Source organism: Microtus pennsylvanicus, chromosome 22 (genome assembly GCF_037038515.1).
Source record: "Microtus pennsylvanicus isolate mMicPen1 chromosome 22, mMicPen1.hap1, whole genome shotgun sequence".
Lineage (NCBI taxonomy): Eukaryota > Metazoa > Chordata > Mammalia > Rodentia > Cricetidae > Microtus > Microtus pennsylvanicus.
Window position 1 is genome coordinate 12,567,483 of NC_134600.1, and position 27,559 is coordinate 12,595,041.

The 27,559-nt window shown below is 37.7% G+C and overlaps 1 protein-coding gene across 1 annotated transcript in view; it reads left to right on the forward strand.

Annotated features, from left to right (window-relative positions):
* LOC142840058 (uncharacterized) overlaps positions 1 to 27,559 on the forward strand; it is a 67,325-nt gene that overhangs the window by 22,671 nt on the left and 17,095 nt on the right. The window contains exons 2-4 of the mRNA XM_075956540.1: positions 1,542 to 1,731; positions 1,922 to 1,982; positions 3,219 to 4,318. Coding sequence (XP_075812655.1) covers positions 1,542 to 1,731; positions 1,922 to 1,982; positions 3,219 to 4,318 — 1,351 coding nt within the window. The remainder of the gene's footprint in view (positions 1 to 1,541; positions 1,732 to 1,921; positions 1,983 to 3,218; positions 4,319 to 27,559) is intronic.

The window sequence follows — 27,559 nt, forward strand, 5'->3', positions numbered from 1 at the left end:
AGAATTACAGGCAGTGGTTTCCTGCCCATTGGGGCGTGGCATCTTATACTATACTTGCCAATGTAGAGCATGAGTTTGGCCTCTTTTCTGGCTGTGTGATTCAGATTCTGATCTCTGTTCAAACATAAGTTTCTGATTTGAGTCCATCCCTAAATAAGTATACATTTATTTCTCAATTCTGAGCTGGTGTTGTATTTCTTTAAAGCATCCTTCTTCAAGCAACCTTAAATGGGAATCATTGAAATGACTAAATGCATTTTTTTCCATTGTTGACCATGAACTAATAGTAACCGGGTTCACAATGTACCTGACTGAATGAACAACTTCCCAGAAAAGATCATGTATTTGAACAAGTTTCTCTCCATAGTGGTTTTCTTTCAATTATCTGTGGATCCTTAGTAGGAGAAGAAGCCCTTCTATATGAAATTTCTCATTGTATCCAATGAATCTCAATACCCTCAAGTAATTTCCTGACATCTAAATCTATTGTGTTAACTGGGCGATGGTGGCACACACCTTTAATCCCAGGACTCGGGAGGCAGAGGCAGGCAGATCTCTGTGAGTTTGAGACCAGCCTGGTCTACCGAGCTAGCTCCAGGACAGGCTCCAAAGCCACAGAGGAACCCTGTCTGGAAAAACCAAAAAAATAAATAAAATAAAATAAATCTACTGTGTTGTGCTTGACATTAATCAGCCAGCTTCCTACATATACTGAAATGCTTTTAACATCATTATAGGCTCGATCTCTAAATCACATACAATATAGCAGAAACAGTTGTTATTCAGTCCTCAGGTAACCTGCTGTTTTAATTGTTTCGTTTGTTTATCTGAGTAACTGTGTGGCTCTCAATTCCTGTAACTAAAGGGAGGCATCATTCCTGGCTCTATTTGTTTTTATGTTATTGGATGATGGTGCTAGAATGTAGGTATTTTTTATGTCAAGTATATACTGCTGTGCTGAGCTTCATAATTTCTTGAATTTTAAAAATTGACAGAGGGCATCACTCTGATTGCCAAGATGCCATGTATTCATAACATTAATACTGCCTGAGTATTCTGAGTCATTAACTGGAGTGAAAACAATTCTTTGTGGAAAGTTCAATAAAAGTCTTGCAGTTCTTGTATCCCATTGTTTGTTTCATTCCGGTTTTCAATGGAAACAGGGTCTCAATGTGTATTTCCACCTCTCCTGGACCTGATTGCTTAGACTTGACTGGCATTCAACTCAGAGACAAATATTCCCACCTCTGTTTTCTGAGTGTTGTGGTTAAAGGCACAATACTTCAATACACCCAGTTTGTCCATCTATTCTTCCTTTCTGTAGCCAGTAGTTTTTTTTGTACAATATTCTCATGCATACAATGTACTGTTGATCTTTTCTGTTTTTCTCTCCCTATGCATAGATATTTCTCTTATAAGGTGGTACAAAGGGTACAGAAATAAAAGAATTGACTCTCCTTTTAAATTTCATTCTAAAGTGACTGTCTATGTCATGGAATAAGAGTGGGTAACACCAGCATCATACAACTGTACTTTCAAAGAAGTATGCATTCCAATGTTGCCACTGTCATGCTTACATTGTACACACGTGTGGTATATTTTTGAAGGCAGTGACCTATGATGATGTGCATATCAACTTCAGTAAGGAAGAGTGGGATTTGCTGGATGCTTCCCAGAAGAATCTCTACAAAGATGTGATGCTCGAGACCTACAGGAACCTCACTACTATCGGTAAAAATAAATTTCTTTCATGTTTCAAAATATGGAGACAACTCTTCCTTGGTTTATGTTGTTGTTCTGTAATTTGATTTAGAAAGAAGGAGAATGAGGTGAACAACACAGTCATAGTTCTTAGGATAATAAGCTAATTATTTCACAATGTTAAATACTATAACATACATATTCTGGTACTATATTTTAGGATACATTTGGGAAGACCATAACACTGAAAAACATCGTCAATGGTGTAGAAGGCATGTAAGGTAATTTTCTTATGCAAGTTTATAACAATGTGCCTCTGATGAGTTTGTAATGTGTTATGACACTTTTAAACAAAACAACAGTGTAAATAAGCACAGCTTCAAATGAATTGATGGTTAATAAATTCTCACAAATCCATATAACTCAATTTCCTGTATATGAATTGCATTTGCAAGGCATTCATTTAAGAAAAATTCTGGGAAGCAATGACTAAACAGATTTTAGCATTAATCATGAGAGCTAGATTATACATCTGCCAGTCCATTTGTTTCTTGTTACTCATGACAGAAAATGTATACACATTTCAGTGATGATGAATATAGCTGCAAACCTTTCTACTAAATCAATAGCCCATGGTAAGTAAGTCTTGTATTACTCATATAGTTTTTGTGACTGTGTTAAGTTTAATGAAAGCAGCTGTTGGAGTCAAGGATCAAGGGGCAGGTGTTGTGGAGAAACCTTAATACCTATACCACAAGCCTCTGAGGAACAGAAAGTCAAACCGTGAGGATTCAATGTGGAAATCTTTTATTGACTATTCTTCCTTTCCTATATATATCATATGTTACTCTTGACACAAGAGTATGAGCATAGGGATATGCAAATATTTAGCATACCTCTCCTTAAGAACAATTAAGAAGATAAAATGTAGTTCCTATGTAGAGTATACTTGTTGAATTTGATACAAGAATACAAAGTTAATTCATTTTCTACCATCATTGTTAATACTTAAACATACATTATGAAAAAACCACCATGAGTTCTAGGTCTGTGCAAATACTTTTAGGTGTCTTAGTTCACTTAGCAAATGTATAATGATTCACGATATAGTAAAATTTATAAATGTAGTAAAGTTGGTAAAGCACTCAGTGTATGCAGTTCTCTTCAAAAATGTAAAAAATTTAATAGAAAAATATAGGTATAGATGAAAAGGTAAACCATGGCACAAAGGAAATTATCATCACAAATATTTTTTGAGATGCAAAATGACCCCTAATGGGTGAACAAAACATGATTTAAAACAAAGATATAGAACCATAATGTTTGATTCCTTTTTACAATTGGAAAAAATATGAAGTTAATTCCTATAGATATGAGGTTTCACAGTCCATTGAATGTGGTGAAACTTTAACATGTGTAAATTATCCTTGCAGGATTGAAAGAAATCAAACTGGAGCGGCGTTTTCCGTATATTCTCACTGTGCTAAAGCCTTGTGTTATAACACTCATCTTCTAAGGAATGAAAAAACACTTACCGGAGAAAAAGGCTCGAAAATTAAGCAATGTGATAAAACCTTTCTTCATCACAATCATCTTCAAAGGCATAAAAGAACACATACTGGAGAGAAACCCTATGAATATAATCAGTGTGGTAAAGACTTTACTCAATACAGTGTTCTTCAAAAACATAAAGGAACACATACTGGAGAGAAACCCTATGAATGTAATCAGTGTGGTAAGGCCTTTGCACATCATAGTCATCTTCAATTGCATAAGAGAAAACATACTGGAGAGAAACCCCATGAATGTAATCAGTGTGGTAAGGCCTTTGCACGTCATAGTTCCCTTCAATTGCATAAAAGAACACATACTGGAGAGAAACCCCATGAATGTAATCAGTGCGGTAAGGCATTTACACATCATAGTTCCCTTCAATTGCATAAAAGAACACATACTGGAGAGAAACCCTATGAATGTAATCAGTGTGGTAAGGCCTTTGCAAGTCATAGTCATCTTCAAGTGCATAAAAGAACACATACTGGAGAGAAACCCTATGAATGTAATCAGTGTGGTAAGGCCTTTGCAAGTCATAGTCATCTTCAAGTGCATAAAAGAACACATACTGGAGAGAAACCCTATGAATGTAATCAGTGTGGTAAGGCCTTTGCAATTCATAGTCATCTTCAAGTGCATAAAAGAACACATACTGGAGAGAAACCCCATGAATGTAATCAGTGTGGTAAGGCCTTTGCACAACGTAGTCATCTTCAAGTGCATAAAAGAACACATACTGGAGAGAAACCCTATGAATGTAATCAGTGTTCTAAGGCCTTTGCTTACAACAGTGCTTTTCAAAGACATAAAAGAACACATACTGGAGAGAAACCCTATGAATGTAATCAGTGTGGTAAGGCCTTTGCACATCATAGTTCCCTTAAATTGCATAAAAGAACACATACTGGAGAGAAACCCCATAAATGTAATCAGTGTGGTAAGGCATTTACACGTCATAGTTCTCTTCAATTGCATAAAAGAACACATACTGGAGAGAAACCCTATTGTTGCGGGAGGTCCTCCCACTCCTCCAGCCTATCACCGCTGAGATACCAGCCCCTTGGTGCGTGGTTTCTCTCCCTTTAAAAAAGCGGCCACTTCCCTCTCCTCTCTCTCTTCACTTCCTGCTCCGCCGGCGACTAGACTCCTGGTCGCGTAGAGGGCTGTTGCCTGGGACAGTGATCTGTAAGTTTTTCCCCTTTAAATAAATATCACCCTATTAATCATAATCCCAAATTGGTGTGGCATTGTTTGTGACTTACACCTTCATTTTGGCACCCAACGTTTGGTTTTAGAACCTCTCACGGCTCGCAGCCGCGAGTTCTGCTTGGCGGCCGCAAGTTCGGCTTGGCGGCCGCAAGTTTGGCTTGGCGGGAGCCCTTGCTTCCTCAGCCGCTACCTGTGCCTTGCAGTGGCGGCCTTGGCCTCCCATGGTTTGCTCTTTTCTGAGTTGTTTTTAAATCTCCCTTGCAAGCACAGCTCTTAAAGTGGCACGAACCAGAGCACGCGGTTGCTGAAAGCTGCAACCCCTCAGGGTGACTCTGTCACGTGGAGGCATAAGCAGCTTCCAGATTGCTCTTCTCTACCCCTGGATTCTGGGTTTCTGGTTCCATCTCTGGAATTGATTTAATTACATTTACTTTGTTGAGAAACTTGCGTTTTCCAGTTTTTAACATCTACTAAGGCACTGAAACAGGACCATGTTTTCATCGCGATTCTGCAACAGCACCACCTGCTGGACAATAGGTAATATGGCAATTTTCGTTTCTAACGCAAATTTTACTGCTTTGTTTTCACTAATACAATGGATTAGTAATTTTGTATTTACTAATACAATGAATTACATCATACAAGGTCTATATGATTATGGGAATACGTTAATTTGCTTGTTACTAGGCTTCAGTTTTCTTTTCCATATTCTATCATTAAGGATGAATATGGCACTCCTAAGAATGATAGAATCTTTACGAACTAATAATGAACAACTAATTGACAGGATTAAAATTATTGAAAATCAGAGGTTATCTGAACAAGTGGATACTATGACAGACAAAATTGATTCCATATCCAAGGGTATTAGAAAGTTACCTGAAAGGGTTCAGGCTATTGAATTTGACCTTCAGAGTTTATCACAAAGTTTTGATAAGGTAACAGACAGAATGTACCTCCAAGATGGGAATCTACATGATATACAAGAAAAGTCTAAGGAGGACATGTTATCTTTGAAGGAAAAAATTAAAGCTTTGGAATCACAGGTGCAGAATGGGGACCAATAAATTGATACCTCAGTGAAATCACTGGAAATATATACAGGTCAAGAGATTCAGGATTTAAGAGAGACAATGATAAAAAGATTTGAAAAGATTGGAGAAATTATTGCAGCTGGTGAACAGAGTAAGGAGGCACAAGGACAGGATACAATGCCTCCACCAGCTATTAGAACTGGCTTACCCAGGGTTCTAGCGACATACCCTATACTTGATTCTGACAAAGCGTCAACTTCTAAAGGCTCAAAGGGAGTCAGAGAAGCTAGATGGACACCAATAGCAATGAATGATCTGAAAGAAATTAAGCAAGCTGTTGTTAATTTTGGCTTGCACAATGCATATGTAAAGGAAATGATAAAGACTTGGGCTTCTAATGCTAGAGCTATCCCCCATGATTTCCATCAGTTAGTGTCTGCAGTTTTAGATAAGGGACCTTCCTTGATGTTTGGAATTTATTTCAGAGAAGAATCCAAACATATGGAACAGCAAGGAAGAGCAAAAGGTATTGAGGTGTCCCAAGATCAAATTCTTGGTGCAGGAGAATATGCTGATCCACAGGTCCAAGCTCTTTATGATGATGAAGTACTGTGTCTATGTCACCAAGCAGCTTTAAATGCTTTGAATAGGATACAAGATCCAGCAAAAAGGGTTGAATCATATACCAGAATTAGGCAGGGACAGAGAGAACCCTTTATTGACTTTTTGCAAAGATTGATTAAGGCTCTGGACATAGGGGTAACAGACCCAGAATCTAGACGAATACTTCTTGAATCTCTAGCTTTTGAGAATGCAAACATAGAATGCAAAAAGATAATTGGGCCTTTAAAGTCTAGATCAGCACCTATGGATGAATGGATTCAGCATACGATGAATGTTGAGACGTTTAGCTATAATGATGAATCTTGGGTAGGAGAAGTGATTTCCAAAGCAATGAGGAGACATCAAACTGCCAGGTGTTTTAATTGTGGTAAATTAGGACATTTACAAAGGGATTGCAGGCAAAGAATTTCTAGGAATAATATCTCTTCTGGGAATGACAAAAATAGGAGACCTCGGCCTTCAGGTATATGTAGGAGATGTGGTAAAGGCAGGCATTGGTCCAACGAATGTAGGTCAACAACAGATAGACGGGGCAATCCGATATCATCGGGAAACTCCATGGGGGGCCTCTCGCAGGCCCCCAAGCCAACAGTGGCCCAGTCATTCCCAGTCACAGTGGAGAACGTGCCTCACCAAGAAAATTAAAAGCTCCAATTTCTGCTGTAAAAAGTAATACTGGTCTAAATGATGAATTACGTGTGGAGGATGAGTCAAAAAACCCAGTAGGACAGAGTAAACGTATATTTTGGCAGACTTCTATTAATGATCAAAGACCAAAGCTAAGAGTCTGTATAAATAGCACTTTTATTGAAGGCTTATTAGACACAGGTGCGGATGTAAGTATCATTACCCCAGAATCTTGGCATCCGAATTGGCCTCTTCAAGAGGTAGATGTTCAGTTCCTAGGAATTGGAACCCTATCTCGTGTAAAACAAAGCACAAGATGGGTTGAATGCATAGGGCCCGAAGGGCAAATAGGAAGACTAAGGCCATATATAGCCAATATTGCCATAAATTTATGGGGCCGTGACCTGCTACAGCAATGGAATACCCAGATTAACATTCCTGTATTTCCAGGAATTCATAATTCGGTGAAGGATATGATGAGGTACTATGGAAAAAGGTCACCAGCCATTCAGGCTGTACAAGAACATACAGCAAATACCAAACCTTTAGAGGTACCAACAGCCCTACCTTTAAAATGGCTAACTGAGAAGCCAATATGGATCAAACAGTGGCCTCTAGCTGAAGATAAACTACAGGCATTGGAACAGCTGGTGCAAGAGCAACTAGATGCTCACCATATTGAAGAATCAACCAGCCCTTGGAATTCTCCTGTGTTTGTTGTAAAAAAGAAATCTGGTAAATGGAGAATGGTGACAGATCTAAGAGCTGTCAACAAAGTAATTCAACCTATGGGCCCACTACAGTCTGGAATTCCTTTGCCTTCTCTGTTACCAAAAGGATGGCCTCTTATAGTTATTGATTTGAAAGATTGTTTTTTCACTATACCGTTATAAGAAAAGGATAGAGAAAAATTTGCCTTCACTGTGCCTACTTATAATAATTCTCAGCCTAATAAGAGATATCAGTGGACTGTCCTCCCACAGGGTATGCTCAATAGTCCTACACTGTGCCAATATTTTGTAAGTAAGCCATTGGAAATAATTCGTAAACAATTCCCCAAGTCCATCATTTATCATTACATGGATGACATTTTGTTATCTGATTCAAATAAAGATACTTTAGAAAGGATGTTTGAAGAAGTAAAGAAAGTCTTGCCTAGGTGGGGATTACAAATTGCCCCTGAAAAGATTCAAAGAGGAAATTCTATTAATTACCTAGGTTACAGAATAGGGTTAGAGAAAATTAAAACGCAAAAGGCACAAATTAGGAGAGACCGCGTAAAGACTCTTAATGACTTCCAAAGATTGCTAGGAGACATTTCCAGTCTACGACCAGCTGTTGGGATAACACCTGATCTAATAGTTCATTTAAACAAAACCTTAGATGGTAATAAAGATTTGAATAGTCCAAGAGAACTGACAGCTGAAGCAGAAAAGGAACTGACAATGATTGAGGAAAAATTACAGGAGGCACATGTGGACAGGGTGAACCCAAATCTTAGCTGCATCCTAGTCATATTGCCTTCCAGAATTTCTCCTACAGGGATTCTAATGCAGAGGGAAGATATTATTTTAGAGTGGATATTTATACCTAATAAACCAAGTAAAAAATTAAAAACTTATGTGGAAAAAGTCTCTGAATTAATTATAAAAGGTAAGCTGAGACTTCGTCAACTAGCAGGTATAGACCCAGCAGAAATTATAGTGCCTTTTACTACTGAAGAAATAAAAAAGTTATGGGAAGACAATGAACCGTGGCAAAGAGCTTGTGCTAATTTTTTGGGAGAAATTAATAGCAACTATCCCAAAAGTGGTAGACTTAACCTCATAAAAAGAACTTCTTGGATTCTTCCTAGAATTGTACGTGATGCTCCAATAACTGGAGCCCGTACTTTCTATACTGATGCAAATAAATCAGGGAAAGCAGGTTACAAGTCAGATGAATTGGGTAAGGTGGAACAAAGCCCTTATAATTCTGTCCAGAAGGCAGAATTATATGCCATTCTTATGGTGCTAAGGGATTTTAAAGAACCTCTTAATATAGTTACAGATTCACAATATGCAGAAAGAGTTATCTTGCATATTGAGACAGCTGAATTTATACCAGATGACACAGAGTTGACTTCATTGTTTATCCAGGTACAAGACATAATCAGGAACAGACTTTGTCCGATGTACATAACACACATCCGGTCCCATACAGGTCTGCCTGGTCCTCTAGCCCAAGGCAATGCTGAGATTGATCAATTATTGATTGGAAGTGTGTTGCAGGCCTCAGAATTTCATAAGAAGCATCATGTCAATAGTAAAGGCCTAAAGAAAGAATTTTCCATTACTTGGCAACAAGCTAAGGACATTATAAAGAGATGTCCTACTTGTTCTTTCTATAATCAAACACCGTTGCCTGCAGGGAGTAACCCAAAGGGTACTAAGAGAAATGAAATCTGGCAGATGGATGTGTTCCACTTTGTGGAATTTGGTAAATTAAAATATGTACACCACACCATAGACACGTATTCAGGTTTTCAATGGGCTACTGCCCTGAGCTCAGAAAAGGCTGATTCAGTAATCACACATTTATTGGAAGTTATGGCCATCATGGGTATACCTGCACAAATAAAGACAGATAATGGTCCAGCATATGTATCTAAGAAAATGAAATGCTTTTTTGATTATTATAATATAAAACACATTACAGGTATACCAAACAATCCTACAGGTCAGGCAGTTATAGAAAGATCAAATCGTACTATAAAGGATATGCTGAACAAACAGAAAGGGACTGAAAATACCCCCAGAAATAGATTACATAATGCTTTATTAACCTTGAATTTTCTCAACGCTAATGAGAAAGGAACGACAGCAGCAGAAAGACATTGGATAATGGAAAAGTCTGCTGAACTAAATCAACCGATTTATTTCAAAGATGTGCTGACCTCTCAGTGGAAGCCAGGAGATGTGCTACGTTGGGGAAGGGGTTTTGCTCTTGTTTCCACAGGAGAAGAAAAATTGTGGATACCATCAAAATTAATAAAGTTTCGATTTGAAGAGGAGAAACCTCTTGGAAAGGAGAAATGACAACTTATCTACAATGATGATATTCATACAGATGGTAAGAAAAACATATAGAATGGGGGCAGGGTTCTGTTCTTATCTCCACAGGAAAACACTCATCTTTGAAAAATTCAAGGGACCCTGGATATTTGGATACTGACAGATGGAAAAATACCTGCCCAATAGGAAATATCAAGAAAACCGAAAGGGTTGTGTAAGTAATATTAAACCATATTTCTAAATTTATAAAGCTGGTTTTGAAGTTGGACTCTGGCTCAGTCCTTCTCCAATTCCAAGCCTGTTAGTAAGAGAAAAACCCAGAGTTTCTGGAGTTTCTGTCTCATGTCAAGAGCCATGATATGGGACAGAAAGAAATATGAGTTTAGAAAACATCTTTGCGGGGCCGGAGAGATGGCTCAGTGGTTAAGAGCATTGCCTGCTCTTCCAAAGGTCCTGAGTTCAATTCCCAGCAACCACATGGTGGCTCACAACCATCTGTAAAGAGGTCTGGCGCCCTCTTCTGGCCTTCAGGCATACACACAGACAGAATATTGTATACATAATAAATAAATATTTGAAAAAAAAAAAGAAAACATCTTTGCTTTTCTTCATATCTATCATACTTTTCATTGAATATATCTATCATGTCTTTCATTGAATATATATATATATATATGTCTATATGATTAATGCTTAAGTTTTTCATAATGAACAATGAGTTTTTCCTGAAGTGACATTTGAAGTTTCCAGGAAGAAGATGGGGCCCCATAACAACAACTCCACCTGGTTGATATGACGTCATGATACTGATAGCGCTACTACAAGACCTGCTTTGGATACCAGCTGCACAAGACAGTTCCAACTTGGTTAGCTGAAATGGTGCACATCTTATACAACATTTTGGCCAGACCTGCACAAAATACTCAGAGTCTATTGGCAATTTTAAAAGACATTGATCTTGAAATTTAACCATCATTTTACTTTCACAGGATCCCCCAGAAAGAACGTCGCCCCTATGACAGCTGGAAGTAATTTTAGAGGACGACGTCCCCTCTCCCAGTAAAGTTTGCCCTTGGGTTTAGGGGCATCATTTAGGGGTTGATTATAATTAGTATACGATTGAGGGTTGGGGGAGGAATTTTATAAGCTCAGGGATCATTTTGAAAAAAAAAAAAGAGGGATGATGGGATAATAGATTTGTAATTGTGAGTTACTGTTGTTAGACAAATATATTGATATAGATTCTTGTATATTGATACAAAGTTAAATTGTATTGACTATTGTATGCATTCATGTTTCTACCTCTGTTTAAAACATTTTTTATGTATTGACATATATTGTATTGTATATATTTACCATATTGCAGTGTACATTTCTACCTCTGATTAAGATACTTATATAATGTTTGTGTATTGATATACATTTACCTACTGCAATGTATATTTGTACATTGTTTATATTTGGAGGTCATTGTCCTCATTTGTTTCACAGTCGTTTATTGTCTTAGTCTTTTTTTTTTTTAAAAGGGAGAGCTCATTTCTTTTTTTTAATATTTATTTATTTATTATGTATACAATATTCTGTCCGTGTGTATGTCTGCAGGCCAGAAGAGGGCACCAGACCTCATTACAGATGGTTGTGAGCCACCATGTGGTTGCTGGGAATTGAACTCAAGACCTTTGGAAGACCAGGCAATGCTCTTAGCCACTGAGCCATCTCTCCAGCCCTATTGTCTTAGCCTTTAAGTTAGATAGATATTGAGAATTATATAGACTAATAGTCATCTAAGTTTGTCATTTATAATTAGACTAATCAGGTTCTTTAGATATATAGAGATTATACTCAGTATAGATAGATAATCTTCAACTTCTTCAAAGAGCTGTAGAAAATGGCCATTAATCTAACTCAGAGTTTTGTGGTAGTGAGACACAATTGCTCCTGGCAACACCACTCTATTCCCGAGAGAATGTTGAGCACCAAAGTCACTCCACCTGGAGCATTTCTTTTTGGCAGAACTGGCCTTGGGGCAAAGAAATGCCCATACCTCAACCACTGACAAAGATACAGAGCATGCATCAATGGATAAAACAGGGCTGTCTTATCCTGCCAAGACAGGGTAAGATAGTTTTGAAAGTTGCTTGCCTTTGAAAATGGTGTGTCAGTTATGTTAGGCCTTAGCCAAAGTTGGTTGCTTCAACGCTGCTAATGTGACTTTGGGTGATTGCCTAGGTAGCTAGTTGTCTCTGTGATTTGTTGCATGTTTTGGAAGTTGTTTTACTGAACTTCCTAATTACCCAGGTAACATTATTTCCCTTCTCAGATCTTTGATGGGGTTGAAGACTATATAAATGTAGTTACTTTCTCTCATGACTTGGCCAAGTTATTTATTATACAAGACCTAAGCTAGTTAGAATAGGATATTTGTACTTATTGTATATAATTTCATAGTAGGTTTAGAACTCTCTTATTTAAACAGAAGGGGGAGGTGTTGCGGGAGGTCCTCCCACTCCTCCAGCCTATCGCCGCTGAGATACCAGCCCCTTGGGGCGTGGTCTCTCTCCCTTTACAAAAGCGGCCACTTCCCTCTCCTCTCTCTCTTCACTTCCTGCTCCGCCGGCGACTAGACTCCTGGTCGCGTAGAGGGCTGTTGCATGGGACAGTGATCTGTAAGTTTTTCCCCTTTAAATAAATATCACCCTATTAATCATAATCCCAAATTGGTGTGGCATTGTTTGTGACTTACACCTTCACCCTATGAATGTAATCAGTGTGGTAAGGCCTTTGCACATCATAGTCATCTTCAATTGCATAAGAGAACACATACTGGAGAGAAACCCTATAAATGTAATCACTGTGGTAAGGCCTTTGCAAGTCATAGTTCTCTTACATTGCATAAAAGAACACATACTGGAGAGAAACCCCATGAATGTAATCAGTGCAGTAAGGCATTTACACGTCATAGTTCCCTTCAATTGCATAAAAGAACACATACTGGAGAGAAACCCTATGAATGTAATCAGTGTGGCAAGGCCTTTGCAAGTCATAGTCATCTTCAATTGCATAAAAGAACACATAACTGGAGAGAAACCCTATGAATGTAATCAGGTTGGTAAGGCATTTACCCAACTTCGTGGTCTTCAAATACATAAAACAATACACACTGAAGAGAAACCCTATGAATGCAATCAGTGTGGCAAGGCCTTTGCATATTATAGTCAACTTCAAAGGCATAAAAGATCACATACTGGATAGAAACCCTATGAATCCAATCAGTGTGTTAAGACCTTTGAATATGAAAACAGTGTTCACATTCATAAAAGAATGCATGCTAGAAAGAAACCTTAGGAGTGAAATCAGTGTGGTAAGGCCTTTACAGAACAGAACTCCTGTACTCTTGAAAGGCATAATATAGCACCTACTGTAAAGATATTAATGAATGGAATTTGTGGTAGGTGGAGGAAGGTCATTGGTTAATCAAGAAACTGCCTTGCCCAGTTGATAGGCCAGCCCTTAGGTGGCTGAAGTAGACAGAACAGAATGCCGTGAGGGAGAGGGAAGTGAAGCCGACGTCTTTTCCTCTCCTGTCCGGGGAAAATGCGATGCAGCCTGCCACCAGGGCAGACATGCTGAATCTTTCCCGGTAAGCGCACCTCTTGCTGCTACACAGATTAGAAATGGGCTAAATTAATATGTGAGATTTAGCCTAGAAGAGGCTAGATATAATGGGCCACGCAGTGTTTTCATTTATACAATTTGTGTGTTGTTATTTTGGGGCATAAGCTAGCTAGGCACCCGGGAGCTGGGTTTCAGGAAGCGGCCCGAAGGTCCTTCAACAGAATGGTGCCGATGTGGACAACTGCTTCCACAAAAAGCGTGGGAAAGAATAGAGTAAAGCATGTTTCCTTGGTAGCAGCAATTTCTCATTCTGCTCTGCTTGCTAGAGGCAAGCAAGCACTCTCATCTAAGAGAGGCTTCCTGACTGAGCTTTAGCTGCAAAACCCTGCATCTCTTAAGAGATCCTGCCAAGAAACACTTAAATGGTGTTGATAAAAGCCAACTGAATGCTTGTTTGTTTTCAGCAGTAGCAGGAATAAAGTGCCATTTTAAAATGCCCTGTTCTGAGCTGTCCTGCCAGGGCAGACTCTGACTCTTAAAGCAGGCAGTTGACTGAGTGTGGTCTGGGAGCAGAATGGTCCAGCTTGCTTGCTGGCAGGGACCTTGAAACACCTTAGACTTGTGGCAATAAACATGGCTAAAGCTGGTACCTTCACCGTGAAGCTGAAAGCTAAGGCTGGATCTAGCCGCCAATGCCGCGGCTTTAATCCTGCCCATATTGCTCAGTAGTTTAAAAGCTTGTGTGGTCAGAAAAAAAGAGGGAGATATATAGTAAAGAGAGATTCAAAAACAAAGAAAACCTTTAAATGATTTACAGTGTGTTAAGAATATATGCAGGCTAAAAGTTAAAGTTCTTAAAGTAAAAAACAAAAAGGAAAGAGAGTGTTTGGTTGTGGTAGTACACACCTTTAATCCCAACACTTGGGAGGCCTAGGGAGATTGACTTCTGTGACTTCAAGGTGTGGTAGCACACACCTTTAATCCCAATGCCTGGGAGGCAGAGACAGGCAGATCTCTGAGAGTTCAAGGACAGCCTTCTCTACAGAGTTATTCCAGGACAAAGATATACAGAGAATATAAAATAAAAGTAAAAATAAATGAAATAGAGGTTAAAGTAAAACCGCTCAAAGATGGAAAATACACAGAGAATCTTGATACTCTATGCTATTGTGCTCTTTGAATTGTTTTAATGGTGAGGAAAGACCAACATCTGCTAAAAGGTATTTGTTTATAAATGCTGCTGAACTCATCCAAGATAGATATTTTGAAAATACCTTGACTTCAGAATTTGGATCTAAGGATATGATACTTTGGAAAAGAGATTCTTCTTTTCTTTTCACAGGATTAGACCATATGGATTGCTTCTATTCTAATATGGTATAATAGACTGCGCCCTTCTGAAAGGTTGCTGTGAACACCTTCAGAAAATTACTTATCTGCAAACTGAGACAAATCTAGCACACAGGTTATACCCTCAAAGACCTGACTAACAGCACCCCTTTACAGCAGGAATCAGTTTGGAGAGAAATAACTACGTCCATATTCCCAAATATTGTTTATAAATATTCTTTTACATATAAAGGGTGATATAATATAGATATAAATAATTTGGATTGAAATGAATCTTGCTTTACTGATACTAATTTAAGGTCAATTTTGTTATGTGTGTATATATTTCTGATATTGATTAAGGTATTGTGATTGTGTAGTTTATTTAAAAATGTAATGTATATAGGTTATTAATAGATATTCATCTATAATAGTCAAGTTTGTAGTCATGTTAGATTTTTTAGATGTGCATAGATATATTTTAGATAGGCATTCTTCATATCTTTCAAAGACTGCAGCATATGGCATTTAAAATATTTTAATAACTTAGGGTTTTGCATGGCAATGAGACACATCTGCTCCTGGCAACATCAGCTGCTTCAAGAGGAAGATGGGCATCGAAGAGGTTCCTTATGGAGTTTGATAGCCATTTGGGCAAGAAACTGCTCTTGCCTGGACTACTGCATAAACTGGACACAGAAAATCCTCAGAGAGAGGACTGCTGAACTTGCCTAAAGGTGAGATGATCATTCGGAGTTCCTGATTCATGAAAGAGTCTGTGAGACATTCTGCAGGACACAGCAGATAGTGACTGAACTGCCTTTGAAATTTCCTGCTTCATTGAAATGTCTGCTGGAAACTATGGCACTGTAGGCCGAAGATGGATGCCCCAACTTTACAGAGGAACTTTGGGTGACTGTCCAGAAAGTGAGATGTCTCTGTGATTTCTAGAGTTTTCTAAGTTGCTTATTTCTCACCGTCCAGCTAATATTGTATCTTTCTGGAGTCTTTGATGGAATTGAAGAATAGTTTTAGTATTCCTTAGTTATGATAAAGATAAAATAGATGTAAATATTGTAATTCTAAATTGTAACTGTTTTGTTATATGTAATTTTACCATGTTAAAGTGAAAGCTTTTCCTACTTGTTTAAACAGATAAAGGGGAAATGATGGAGGAAGGTCATTGATTAATAGAGGATCTTCCTTGGCCCCATTTGAGGCCAGCTGTGGCCGGCAGCTCCTTGAATCATCTCCAAATACATAATATGAGCCTACCTGTGGAGAAAGTCTGAAGTTAATGTCTTTATTCTTCAAAAACATGAGAAAACATCATACTGTAGTGAAACTCTATAAACTAATTCAGTGTCATATTGTTTTGTGCTTCTTATGAGGGTAAGACTTTGTGTGTAATCAATCTGATAAAGCTTGTGCATATTATCATAATCTTTTGGACCTGAGGAAAAAGCTAGGGGCTCATTTTAAATTATTCTTTAAGATCTTAAGCCACTTACAGTCAGTTAACTAAAAGCAGCTATTGTGTAGAGAAAAATTTGATACTGTCCACAATCTGTTTAAGCATCATGATACCTCTATTTATTCTATTTTAAACCAGGATTGTATTTCATAAAACCTTTTATGAAGTATTATGGGTTACAGCAAGGGTATTCTAACATTGGGCCTGAAACCAGAGCCAAAGAAAAGCACTTTATCTCTGAATCTAGAACTAGGTAAAAAAAAAAATGTCCCTGAAGACAGCCAAAACATTAAAAAACGGCCTGTGAAAGAAACCCAATTTGGCTCTCAAACCAGAACCATAAAATCATAAAATTCAATGATGTTTTTAAGCCCAAAGGATACCATTAACTGAAATACGAGAGGCTTGAAGAGTCAAATCTCTCATACGTTTACTTGTATGTTTTGTTTAAAAGCTACCTTAGAAATTGGGGTATAATTATGTTTATCAGAAGATTGGGAATGGTCATCAGGAAGGTAGATAGAAGGTGGTTACAAGGAATATTTTTTTAAAAAGTTGGCTAGAATTAATATATTATGGAATTATCACCGTTAACCATAGGCAGAAATAATATAAAATATTATGGAATCACTTACTAAAAAAGTGAAAGTACTGTAGGAAATGAACATTAAAACTTTGAAGAAAACAACTGAAGAAGACACCAGAGAATGGGAAGATGTCCCTTGCCCCTGTTAGGTAGAAATCAAGATAGTAAAAATGAAAACCTTTCCAAAAACAATCTACAGGTTCAATGCCATTCCCATGTAAACATCAGAAAAATTCTTCACAGACCTCAAAATAAAAATACTCAACTTCATATAGTAAAGCAAAAAAAATGCAGGATATGCAAAACAACTGTATGCAAAAAATAATTTCTGGAGTCATAACATTCCCTGACTTAAATCTACTACAGAGCTACAGTACTGAAAAGAGCCTGGTATTGGCACAAAAACAGACAGGAGGACCAATGGAACTGATTCTAAGAATCGGATATCAATCCACTCACCTACAACACCTGAATTTTGTCAAAGAACAAAAAAATATATGATGGAAAAAGAAAGCATATTTAACATGATGCTGGCACAAGTGAATATCAATGTGGGGAAGAATGAAAGTAGATCCACATCTATCATCATGAATAAAACTCAAGTCCAAAAGGATCAAAGACCATAACATAAAGCCAAACAGCCTAAACCACATAAAAGACATAGGAAGTATACTTGAACACACTGGCAAAAGAGACCACTTTCAAATTATAACCCCAGCAGCACAGACACTGAGAGAAATAATTAATAAATGAGACCTTTTGAAACAAAAGTTTCTGTGAACCAAAGACATGATCAGAAATACAAAAAAGGCAGCCTATAGTATGGGAAAAGATCTTCACCTACCCCACATTGGACAGAGGACTGATCTTTAAAACATAAAGAAATAAAAGAAATAGTCATCAAAAGAATAAATAATCCAATATTAAATGGAGTACAGACATAAACAACTTTCAACTTATAAATCTAAAATTACTGAGAGATTAGTGATATTTCCAAACTCCTTAGCGATTAGAGAAATGAAAATCAGAACAACTCTAAAATTCCCTCATATCTGTAATAATAGCCAAAATCAAAAACATTGGTGACAACTTAATGTGGAGAGGATGTGGGGTTAAGGGAACACTCCTCCATTGCTGATGGGGGTGCAAACTGAGTCAGCCACTTTGATATGGTGTTTTCTCAGAAAATTAGAAAGCCAACTGCCTGGTTGTGAGGCATGCCTTTAATCCCTGCACTTGGGAGGCAGAGACAGGCCCCTCTGACTTCAAGGCCAGCCTGGTCTACAAGAGCTAGTTCCAGGACAGGCTCCAAATCTACAGAGAAACCGTGTCTTGGAAAACCAAAAATTATAAAGTAAGAAAATTAGGAAACAACCTATCTTAAAACCCAGCAATACCATTTTTGATAGGTACCTAGTGGATACTCAGGCATACTACAAGGACTAGTGGTCAACTATGTTCACAGCAATATTATTTGTTCACAGCCAGAACCTAAAAACATCCCTTCCACTGAAGAATGGACAAAGAAATTAACATGGATAAAGACAATTACATCTTCAAATTTATGGGCAAATTTTTGGATCTAGAAAAGATAAGAGTGAGTTAACCCAGACCCAGAAAGAAAAATATAAATGTACTCACTCCTAAGTGGCATTTAAATATAAAACAGAGGACAACCAGTCTACAATTCTCAAAGGACATAGACAACAAAATGGAAACAAAGAGATATACATAAATCTATTCTATATAGACTTAGACAAAGACAAGATCTTAGTAAATTGGGAACGTGTGGATCATGGGAAAGGGAAAGGGGACTGGAAGGGAGAGTAGTTGAATAAAAGATAGTTAAAAAATCCTTGGTAAACAGCAATTCATGGGTGAATTATACAAAGTACAAAATGAATAGCTGAAATATGCTTAATTTTGTAGCTGAATAAAATAATTCCTCTTTCCAAGGCAAACTGATTTGTGACATTTAAGTAAAAGCAATCCACACATATTTTCCAAAAGAAAATTGAAGGTGTATGCCATATCTCCCCATGTTTCCAAACCTATGATCACACACACATGAGAGAGAGAAGTGTTTGATTTTACTTAATATAGCTGCATTCATTCTAAATTCACCATTAAACACTGAGTTCATGTTTTTATTATGAATTTTGAAGGTTGTACAAGTCAGAGTGACAGACCCTGAACTATGTGAGTACTAATTGAATCGTTAACTTTTGAAAATACCAAGTTAGAGTATAAGAATATCTTGGGCTTTTATAGGTCAGATGAGCACCTACAGGGCAATGGATTTTTTTTTTTAAAAAAAATATTTTTATGGTTTATTTAACTTTATTTTTATGTGTGAAGGTGTCAGATCCCCTGCAACTGGATCTTCAGACAGTTGTGAGCTACCATGTGGGTGCTGGGAATTGAACCCAGGTCCTCTGGAAGAGCAGTCAGTGCTCTTAACCACTGAGCCATATCTCCAGTCCCAGGGCAACGGATGTTGTATCCAATGAATCTAGCAGCCAGAATCAAGAGCTGAATTGAAGAAAGTGACCACACAGTTTACAGATTGATTTATAATGTATGAGACCATGCCCAAGTGGAGTGGTATCTTACAGGCTATTGACTGAAGAAGCTCTCCCAGCACCTAACCCTTTTGCTTAAATAAGAAATTCCAAACTTGGCAGGGTGGTGGTGGCGCACGCCTTTAATCCCAGCACTTGGGAGGCAGAGGCAGGGGGATCTCTGTGAGTTCGAGGTCAGCCTGGTCTACAAGAGCTATTTCCAGGACAGGCTCCAAAGCTACAGAGAAACCCTGTCTCGAAAAACCAAAAAAAAAAAGAAAGAAAAAAAAAAGAAATTCCAAACTCAATACAAAACTATGTATACAAGCCGCGCGGTGTTGGCGCACGCCTTTAATCCCAGCACTCGGGAGGCAGAGGCAGAGGCAGTCGGATCTAAGTGAGTTTGAGACCAGCCTGGTCTACAGAGCTAGTTCCAGGACAGGCTCCAAAGCCACAGAGAAACCCTGTCTCAAAAAAACCAAAAAAAAAAAAAAACTATGTATACAAGAAACATATGTCAAATATAAAGTTAGAGTTATAAGCATAATCAATAGTAAGGAAGGAATATATACTAATGTTTTGATAAGCATTTTATCCTAAGGAATTCATGTCTTGTAGGAATGGCTGGGCTAGATCACAAGAGGATGATTAGTAAGTATGATTATCTTATCTTCAGCCCCATCAAAGGCCTGAGAAGAGCATTAATATTACTTGAGTAGGCAGGTAGTTAAGTCCAGCAGCCCGCAAAAAGTGTAGTAGATGACAGAGACGACTGACTGCCTGAGCAATCAACTAAAGTCTCATTACAATGTTGAAGATTAAGACTTCCTATCAGAATATAAAAAATCTTTAACCAGCTATGCAGTAAAGCAGGAAAATGATATCAAAATATAAACCATGTATAAGTATCTTGATCAGAGGTAGAATTATATAATGCAATATGATAAATATCTCATAAAATTGTGTCAATAAACAAAATGTTTTAAACAGGTAGAATCATGCATAGATACAATCTGACAAAATAACTTTGCATAGGTGTTACAAACATTCTAAACAAAAATAGAAATATTCTATATGATAAGTATAATTTGAATTTGTATCAAAGAAAAGTCTATACCAATGTAAATTATCCAAAAATAATAGTTCACAACTATTCCTTCTATTACAAACTATTATTAGTAGTGTGAGTAAGTAATCTACCTATTATCCCATTCAATTTTCCATCTTTTTTTGAGATCTCTGGGTATACATAATTTCACCCAACCCTATATGAGTAATAATCAACTCTTAAATGTTGTCCCTGACAATGAAAACAACCTTTGTTGGGAGAGGGGATGGCATCTTCTAGAATTGCTTCCAGATGTTCTTTCTATGTGATATTATAAAAGTAAAATGATTTCTAAGTATTTGATAGGGTTGTTCTGAAGTTCTAATTTGGAATTGTGGCCAGAACATTGTAAGAAGGTGCACCATATCTGCAGCTTGTACCCATAAGTCGGTCTCATAGTGCTATTAGCATCATGCTTTCATATCAATCAGGTAGAGACATTGTGGAGCGCCAATGTCTTCTTCTTGGAAGCTGTTCATTGTTGAAAATGTAAATATTATTCATGTAGACATATTTTTAGTGAAATATAAGATATAGACAAAATGGGCATGAAGGAAAGTAAAATGTTCCTTTAAAATCTATCTTCTTTCTGTCCCATAGCAGAAGGCTATTGATATGAGACAGAAGTTTAGAGTTATTCTTTTAACGTTCTGCTTGGATTTAGAGAAGGATTGACACTGTCTAATTCTAAAACCATTTCTGATTCTGAAGTAGAGATGTAAACACAAAGGAGACATCTAAACCTGTAGCCCATACAAAGAACCTAACAGATTATCTCTCTGGGGGTGGGCTCATTCACAGGCTTATAGGTCAGTAGCTGCCCCCTTCCTGAGACAGAAAGCATGTGGTGTGTGCAAACAGAACCAGAAGAGACAGATCAACTACAAGTGTAGGAAAAATGAAAATATTCCAGATAGTGAGAACAGTGCAAGCCATGGCTTAGAGGCTGCAGCAAATCCCTTCCCACTCCCCAATCTACCTCCTCCCTCCCTCTCCCTGCTTGAGAGAGGGCAGGGAACCCTGTCTTGTGGGAAGTCCAAGGCCCCCCCCCCCCGACATCCAGGCCTAGGGAGCTGTGCATCCAAATAGACTAGGGTCCCAAAAAGCCAGAATATGCCATAAAACAAGTCCCAGTGCCTTTAACAATGGCTTCTCAGTCAGCCCCCATTGTCAGCCACATTCAGAGGGTCCGGTTTGATCACGTGCTCATTCATACCCCGTCCACATGGATTTGGTGAGCTCCCATTAGAACAGGCACACTGTCTCAGTGGGTGGACCAAACCCACGAGGTCCTGACTTCTTTGCTCATGTTCTCCCTCCTTCTGCCCTTCAACTGGACCTTGGGAGCTCAGTCCGTTGTTCTGATGAGGGTCTCTGTCTCTATCTCCATCCATCGTGGCCAAAGGAAGATTCTATGGTGATATTCGAGATCAATGTGATAGTCTGATCTCACATCAGTGTGATAGTGGGGCAAGGACAGTTCAGGCACCTTTGCCTCTGCTGTCCAAGGACCTAGCTGGGGACATCCCCATGAACACCTGGGATCTCCTCTAGAGGCAAGTCTCTTGCCAACCCTAAAATGCATTCCTTAATGTAGTTATCTTCTTCCCTGCTCCTATATGGGCCCTTCCTCCATCTCCATCCTCCCCCTCCCCCAAGCTCTTGCCAGTCCTTCCCTTCTCCCTTCTCTCTTCCCCTTTCCCCTTCTGCCAACTTCACCCCCACCCCTACACCCAGCCCCATGCTCACAACTATTGCCTGGAAATCTTTTTTGCTTCCAATTTCCAGGAGGACTTATATGTGTTTTTCTTTGGGTTCACCTTGTTATTTGGCTTCTCTAGGCTTGTGAATTATAGGCTTAGTATCCTTTGTTTATGGCTAGAGTCCACAAATGAGAGAGTACGTACCAAATTCATGTTTTTGGGTCTGGGTTATCTCACTCAGGATAGTGTTTTCTATTTCCATCCATTTGCATGCAAAATTCAAGATGTCATTTTTTTCCCACTAAGTAGTACTCATATATATATATATTTCACATATTATCCATTCTTCCATTGAGGGGCATCAAGGTTATTTCCAGGTTCTAGTTATTACAAACTGTGCTGCTATAAACATAGTCGAACAAATGCTTTTGTAGCATGATTGGGCATCTCTTGGATATATTCCCAAGAGTGGTATTGCTGGATCCTGAGGTAGGTTGATTCTGAATTTCCTGAGAAACCACCACACTGATTTCCAAAATGGTGTCACACGTTTGCATTCCCACCAGCAGTGGATGAGTGAGCATTCCCCTTACTCCACATCCTTTCAAGCAAAGGCTATCATTGATGTTTTTGATTTTAGCCATTCTGACAGGTGTAAGATAGTATCTCAAAGTTTTTTGATTTGCATTTCCATGATCACTAAGGAAGTTGAACATGACCTTAAGTGTCTTTTGGCCATTTGAACTTCTTCTGTTGAGAATTCTCTGTTCAATTCAGCTCCCCATTTTTAAATTGGGTTAATTAGAATTTTAGTGTCTAGGTTTTTTTTTTTGTTGTTTTTTGGTTTTTCGAGACAGGATTTCTCTGTGGATTTGGAGCCTGTCCTGGAACTAGCTCTGTAGACCAGGCTGGTCTTGAACTCACAGAGATCTGGCTGCCTCTGCCTCCCGAGTGCTGGGATTAAAGGCATGCGCCACCATCGCCCGGCTAGTGTCTAGTATTTTGCGTTCATTATATATTTTGGAGATCAGTCCTTTGTCTAATATGGGGTTGGTGAAATCTTCTCCCATTCAGTAGGATGCCTTTTTGTCTTAATGAGAGTATCATTTGCTTTACAGAAGCTTCTCAGTTTCTGGAGGTGCCATTTATTCATTGTTGCTCTCATTGTCTGTGCTAATGGGTTTTCTAATATTTTTATGACCAAATGACATTTTTAGGAATGTATTTTTTTATTGAATTTTTTGAGTTCTACATTGCTCGTTACTCTCCTTTCTGTCTTTTCCGTACCCCCTTTAACACTCCCCCATTGTCCCTATGCTGCCAATTTAGTCAGGAGATCCTGTCTTTCTCTATTTCCCATGTACATTATATCTATGTAAGTCCCTCCTAATGTCCTCATTGTTGTCTAAGTTCTCTGGGATTGTGGTTTGTAGGCTAGTTTTCTTTGCTTTATTTTTAAAAACCACCTAGAAGTGAGTATATGTGTCAGTTTTCTTTCTGTGTCTTGGTTACCTCACTCAAAATAATATTTTCTAGCTATATCCATTTTCCTGCAATATTCAAGCTGTCATTTTTTTTGCTGTGTAGTACTCCATTGTGTAAATGTACCACATTTTCCTTATCCATTCTTTGGTCAAAGAACATTTAGGTTGTTTCCAGGTTCTGGCTATGACAAACAAAGCTGCTATGAACATAGTTGGGCACATGTCCTTGTGCATTTTTGAGCATCCTTTGGTTATATACCCAAAAGTGGTATTATTGGGTCTTGAGAAAAGTTGTTTCCTACTTTTCTGTGAAATCGCAACACTGATATCCAAAGAGGTTGTACCCCTTGAATTCCCACCAGCAATGCAGAAGTGTTCCCTTTTCCCCACAATCTCTCCAGCATAAGTTGTGATCAGTGTTTCTGATCTTGGCCATTCTTACTGGTATAAGACAGAATCTCAGAGTTGTTTTGCAATTCTCTGATGACTAAAGATGTTGAACATTTCCTTAAGTGTCTTTCAGCCCTTTTAGATTCCTCTGTTGTGAGTTCTCTGTTTAGGTATGTGCTCCATTTTTTAAAATTAGATTATTTGTTCTTTTGACGACCCATTTCTTGAGTTCTTTGTCTACTTTGGAGATCAGACCTCTGATGTGGGGTTAGTGACGATCTTTTCCCATTCTGTAGGCTGTTGTTTTGTCCTGTTGACCATCTCCTTTGCTTTACAGAAGATTTTCAGTTTCAGGAGGTCTAATTTATTAATTGTTTCTTTCAGTGTCTGTGATGCTGGGGTTATATTTAGGAAGTGGTCTCCTGTGCCCTTGTGTTCATGTGTACTTCCCACTTTCTCTTCTATAAATTTCAATGAGGCTGGCTCCATGTTGAGGTCTTTGATCCATTTGGAGTTGAGTTTTGTGCATGGTGATAGGTATGGGTCTATTTTTATTCTTCTACATGTTGATATCTAGTCATTCCAGAATCATTTGTTAAATATGCTTTCTTTTTTCCATTTGATATTTTTTGCTTTGTCAGAAATCAGGTGTTCAAAGGTGTATGGATTAATATCTGGTTCTTTGATTTGGTTCATTCATCTTCTGTCTGTTCTTTTGCCAATATCAGGCTGTTTTCAGTATTGTAGCTCTGTAGTAAAGTTTGAAGTCAGGAATTGTGATGCCTCCCCAAGTTCTTTTATTGCACAGGATTGTTTTGGCTATCCTGGGATATTTTCTTTTCCATGTGAAATAGAGTACCGTTCTTTCGAGGTCTGTGAAGAATTTTTCTGGGATTTTGATGGGCAGTGCATTGAATCTGTAGAGTGCTTTTGTAGTAAGATTGCCATTTTTACTATGTTTATTTTGCCTAGCATAAAGTATGGGAGATCTTTCCACTTTCTGTTTTCTTCTTAATTTCTTTCTTCAAAGATTCAAAGTTCTTGTTATACAAGTCTTCCACTTGTTTGGTTAGAGTTACTTCGAAATATTTTATTCTACTCTTGGTTATTGTGAAGGGTGTTGCTTCTCTGATTTCTTTTCCAGCCCTTTTATTATCTTTGTATAGGAGGGATATTGTTTTTTTTTTCTGATCCGGGATCATGCTACATTGCTGAAAATGTTTATGAGTTGTAGAACTTCCTTGGTAGAATTTTGGGATCGCTTATGTGAACTATCATGCCATCAACAAACAGTGAGCATTTGGCTTTTTCTTTTCTGATTTGTAGTCCCTTGATCTCCTTATGGTGTCTTATTGCCCTACCTAAAACCTCAAGAACTATATTGAATAGATATGAAGAGAGTGGACAATCTTGTCTTGTTCTTGATTTCAATGGAATTGCTGGGTGTTTCTCTACATTTAGTTTGATGTTGGCTGTTGGCTTGCTGAGTATTGCATTTATTATGTTTAGGTATATTCCTTATATCATGAAGGGATGTTGTATTTTATCTAATGCTTTTTCGTTATCTAATGAGATGATCATGTGGTTTTTATTTTTCAGTTAGTTTATATGGTGGATTATGCTGAGAGATTTTTGTATGTTGAACCATTCTTGCATCTCTTGGATGTAGCCAACTTGATCACAGTGGATGAATGATCTGATGTGTTCTTGGACTTGATTTGCCAGTTTTTTTGTTTTTTTTTCATTTGTATTTTTGGATCAATGTTCACGAGTGAGATTGGTCTGTAATTTTCTTTATAATGTCTTTCTGTGGTTTGAGTGTCAGGGTAATTGTAGCCTCAAAAAAGGGGTTTGGCATTGTTCCTTCTGTTTCTATTATGTGAAATAACTCAAGGAGTATTGGTATTAGTTCTTCTGTGAAAGTCTTGTAGAATTCTGAGATGAAACCATATGGTCCTGGGCTTTTTTTGGTTGGGAGTCTTTTGATGGCTGTTTCTATTTATTCAGCAGTTATAGGTGTGTTAAATTTGTTTATCTGGTCTTGATTTAATTTTGGTAAGTGATATTTATCCAGAAAGTTGTCCATTCCTTTAAGTTTTCCAATTTTGTGGAGTTTTCAAAATATGACCTGATGATTCTCTGTATTTCCTCCATGTCTGTTGTTCTGCCCCCCTTTTCATTTCTGATTTTGTTCATTTGCATATTTTCTCTCTGCCTTTTGGTTAATTTGGATAAAGTTTTGTCTATTTTGCTGATTTTCTATAAGAACCTACTCTTTGTTTCAGTGATTCTTTGTATTGTTTTTTCTGTTTCTATTTTGTTGATTTCAGCTCTTAATTTGATTTTTCCTGCTGTCTTAATTTCTTAGGTGAGTTTACTACTTTTTGTTCAAAAGTTTTCAAAGGTTTTGTTAATTCACTAATGTGGGATTTTTCTGTCCTCTATATGTAGGCATTTAGTGCTATGAACTTTTCTCTTAACACTACTTTCATTGTGTCCCATAAATTTGGATATGTTGTGTGGTCATTTTCATTGAATTTTAGAAATTCTTTAATTTCTTCTTTTTTTTCTTCCTTGACCCATTGATGATTCTGGTTAGCATTGTTTAATTTCCATGTTTGTGGATTTGATGAAATTAGTATTGCTGTTGACTTCTAGTTTTTAACCATGATGATCTGATAAAGTACATAGGGGTATTCTGATTTTTTTTTGTATTTGTTGAGGTTTGTTTTGTTACTGAGTATGTGGTTGATTTTTGAGTAAGTTCCAGCAGGTATGGAGAAGAAAATATATTCTTTTCTGTTTAAAAGGAATATTCTATAAAAGTCTGTTAAGTACATTTGAGTCATAACATCTGTTAGATACCTTATTTCTCTGTTACTTTTTTGTCTGAATGACCTGTCCAGTGGTGAGAGGGGAACATTGAAGTTTCCACTATTAGTATGTGGGGTTTTATGTATGTTTTAAGCTTTAGAAGTGTTTCTTTTACATATGAGCGTGGCCTTATATTTGGGACATTGATGTTCAGTAATGAGATTTCTCTTGATAGATTTTTCTTATGACTAATATGAAATGACCTTCTTGTCTCTTCTGATCAATTTTAGCTTGAAGTCTATCTTGTTAGATATTAGGATATCTACAGCCACTTGTTTCTTAGGTCAATTTGATTGAATACTTTTTCCAACCCTTTACTCTGAGACAATGTCTGTCTTTGAGGTTGAGATGTGTTTCTTTTATGCAGGAGGAGAATGGATTCTGAATTTGTATCCATTGTGTTTGCCTCTGTCTTTATATAGGTGTGTTGATTCCATTTATATTAAGAGTTATTAATGACCAGTGATTGCTATCTCCTATTAATTTAGTATTCATTGTTGGTGATGTTAATTCGTGCCTTTTTCCCTTCTTTTGGATTTACTGCTATGAGACCATCAATTTTCTGTGCTTTTGTTGGTTAACCTAACTTTCTTCAGTTTTCCTTTTAGTATTTTGTGTATGGCTGAGTTTGTG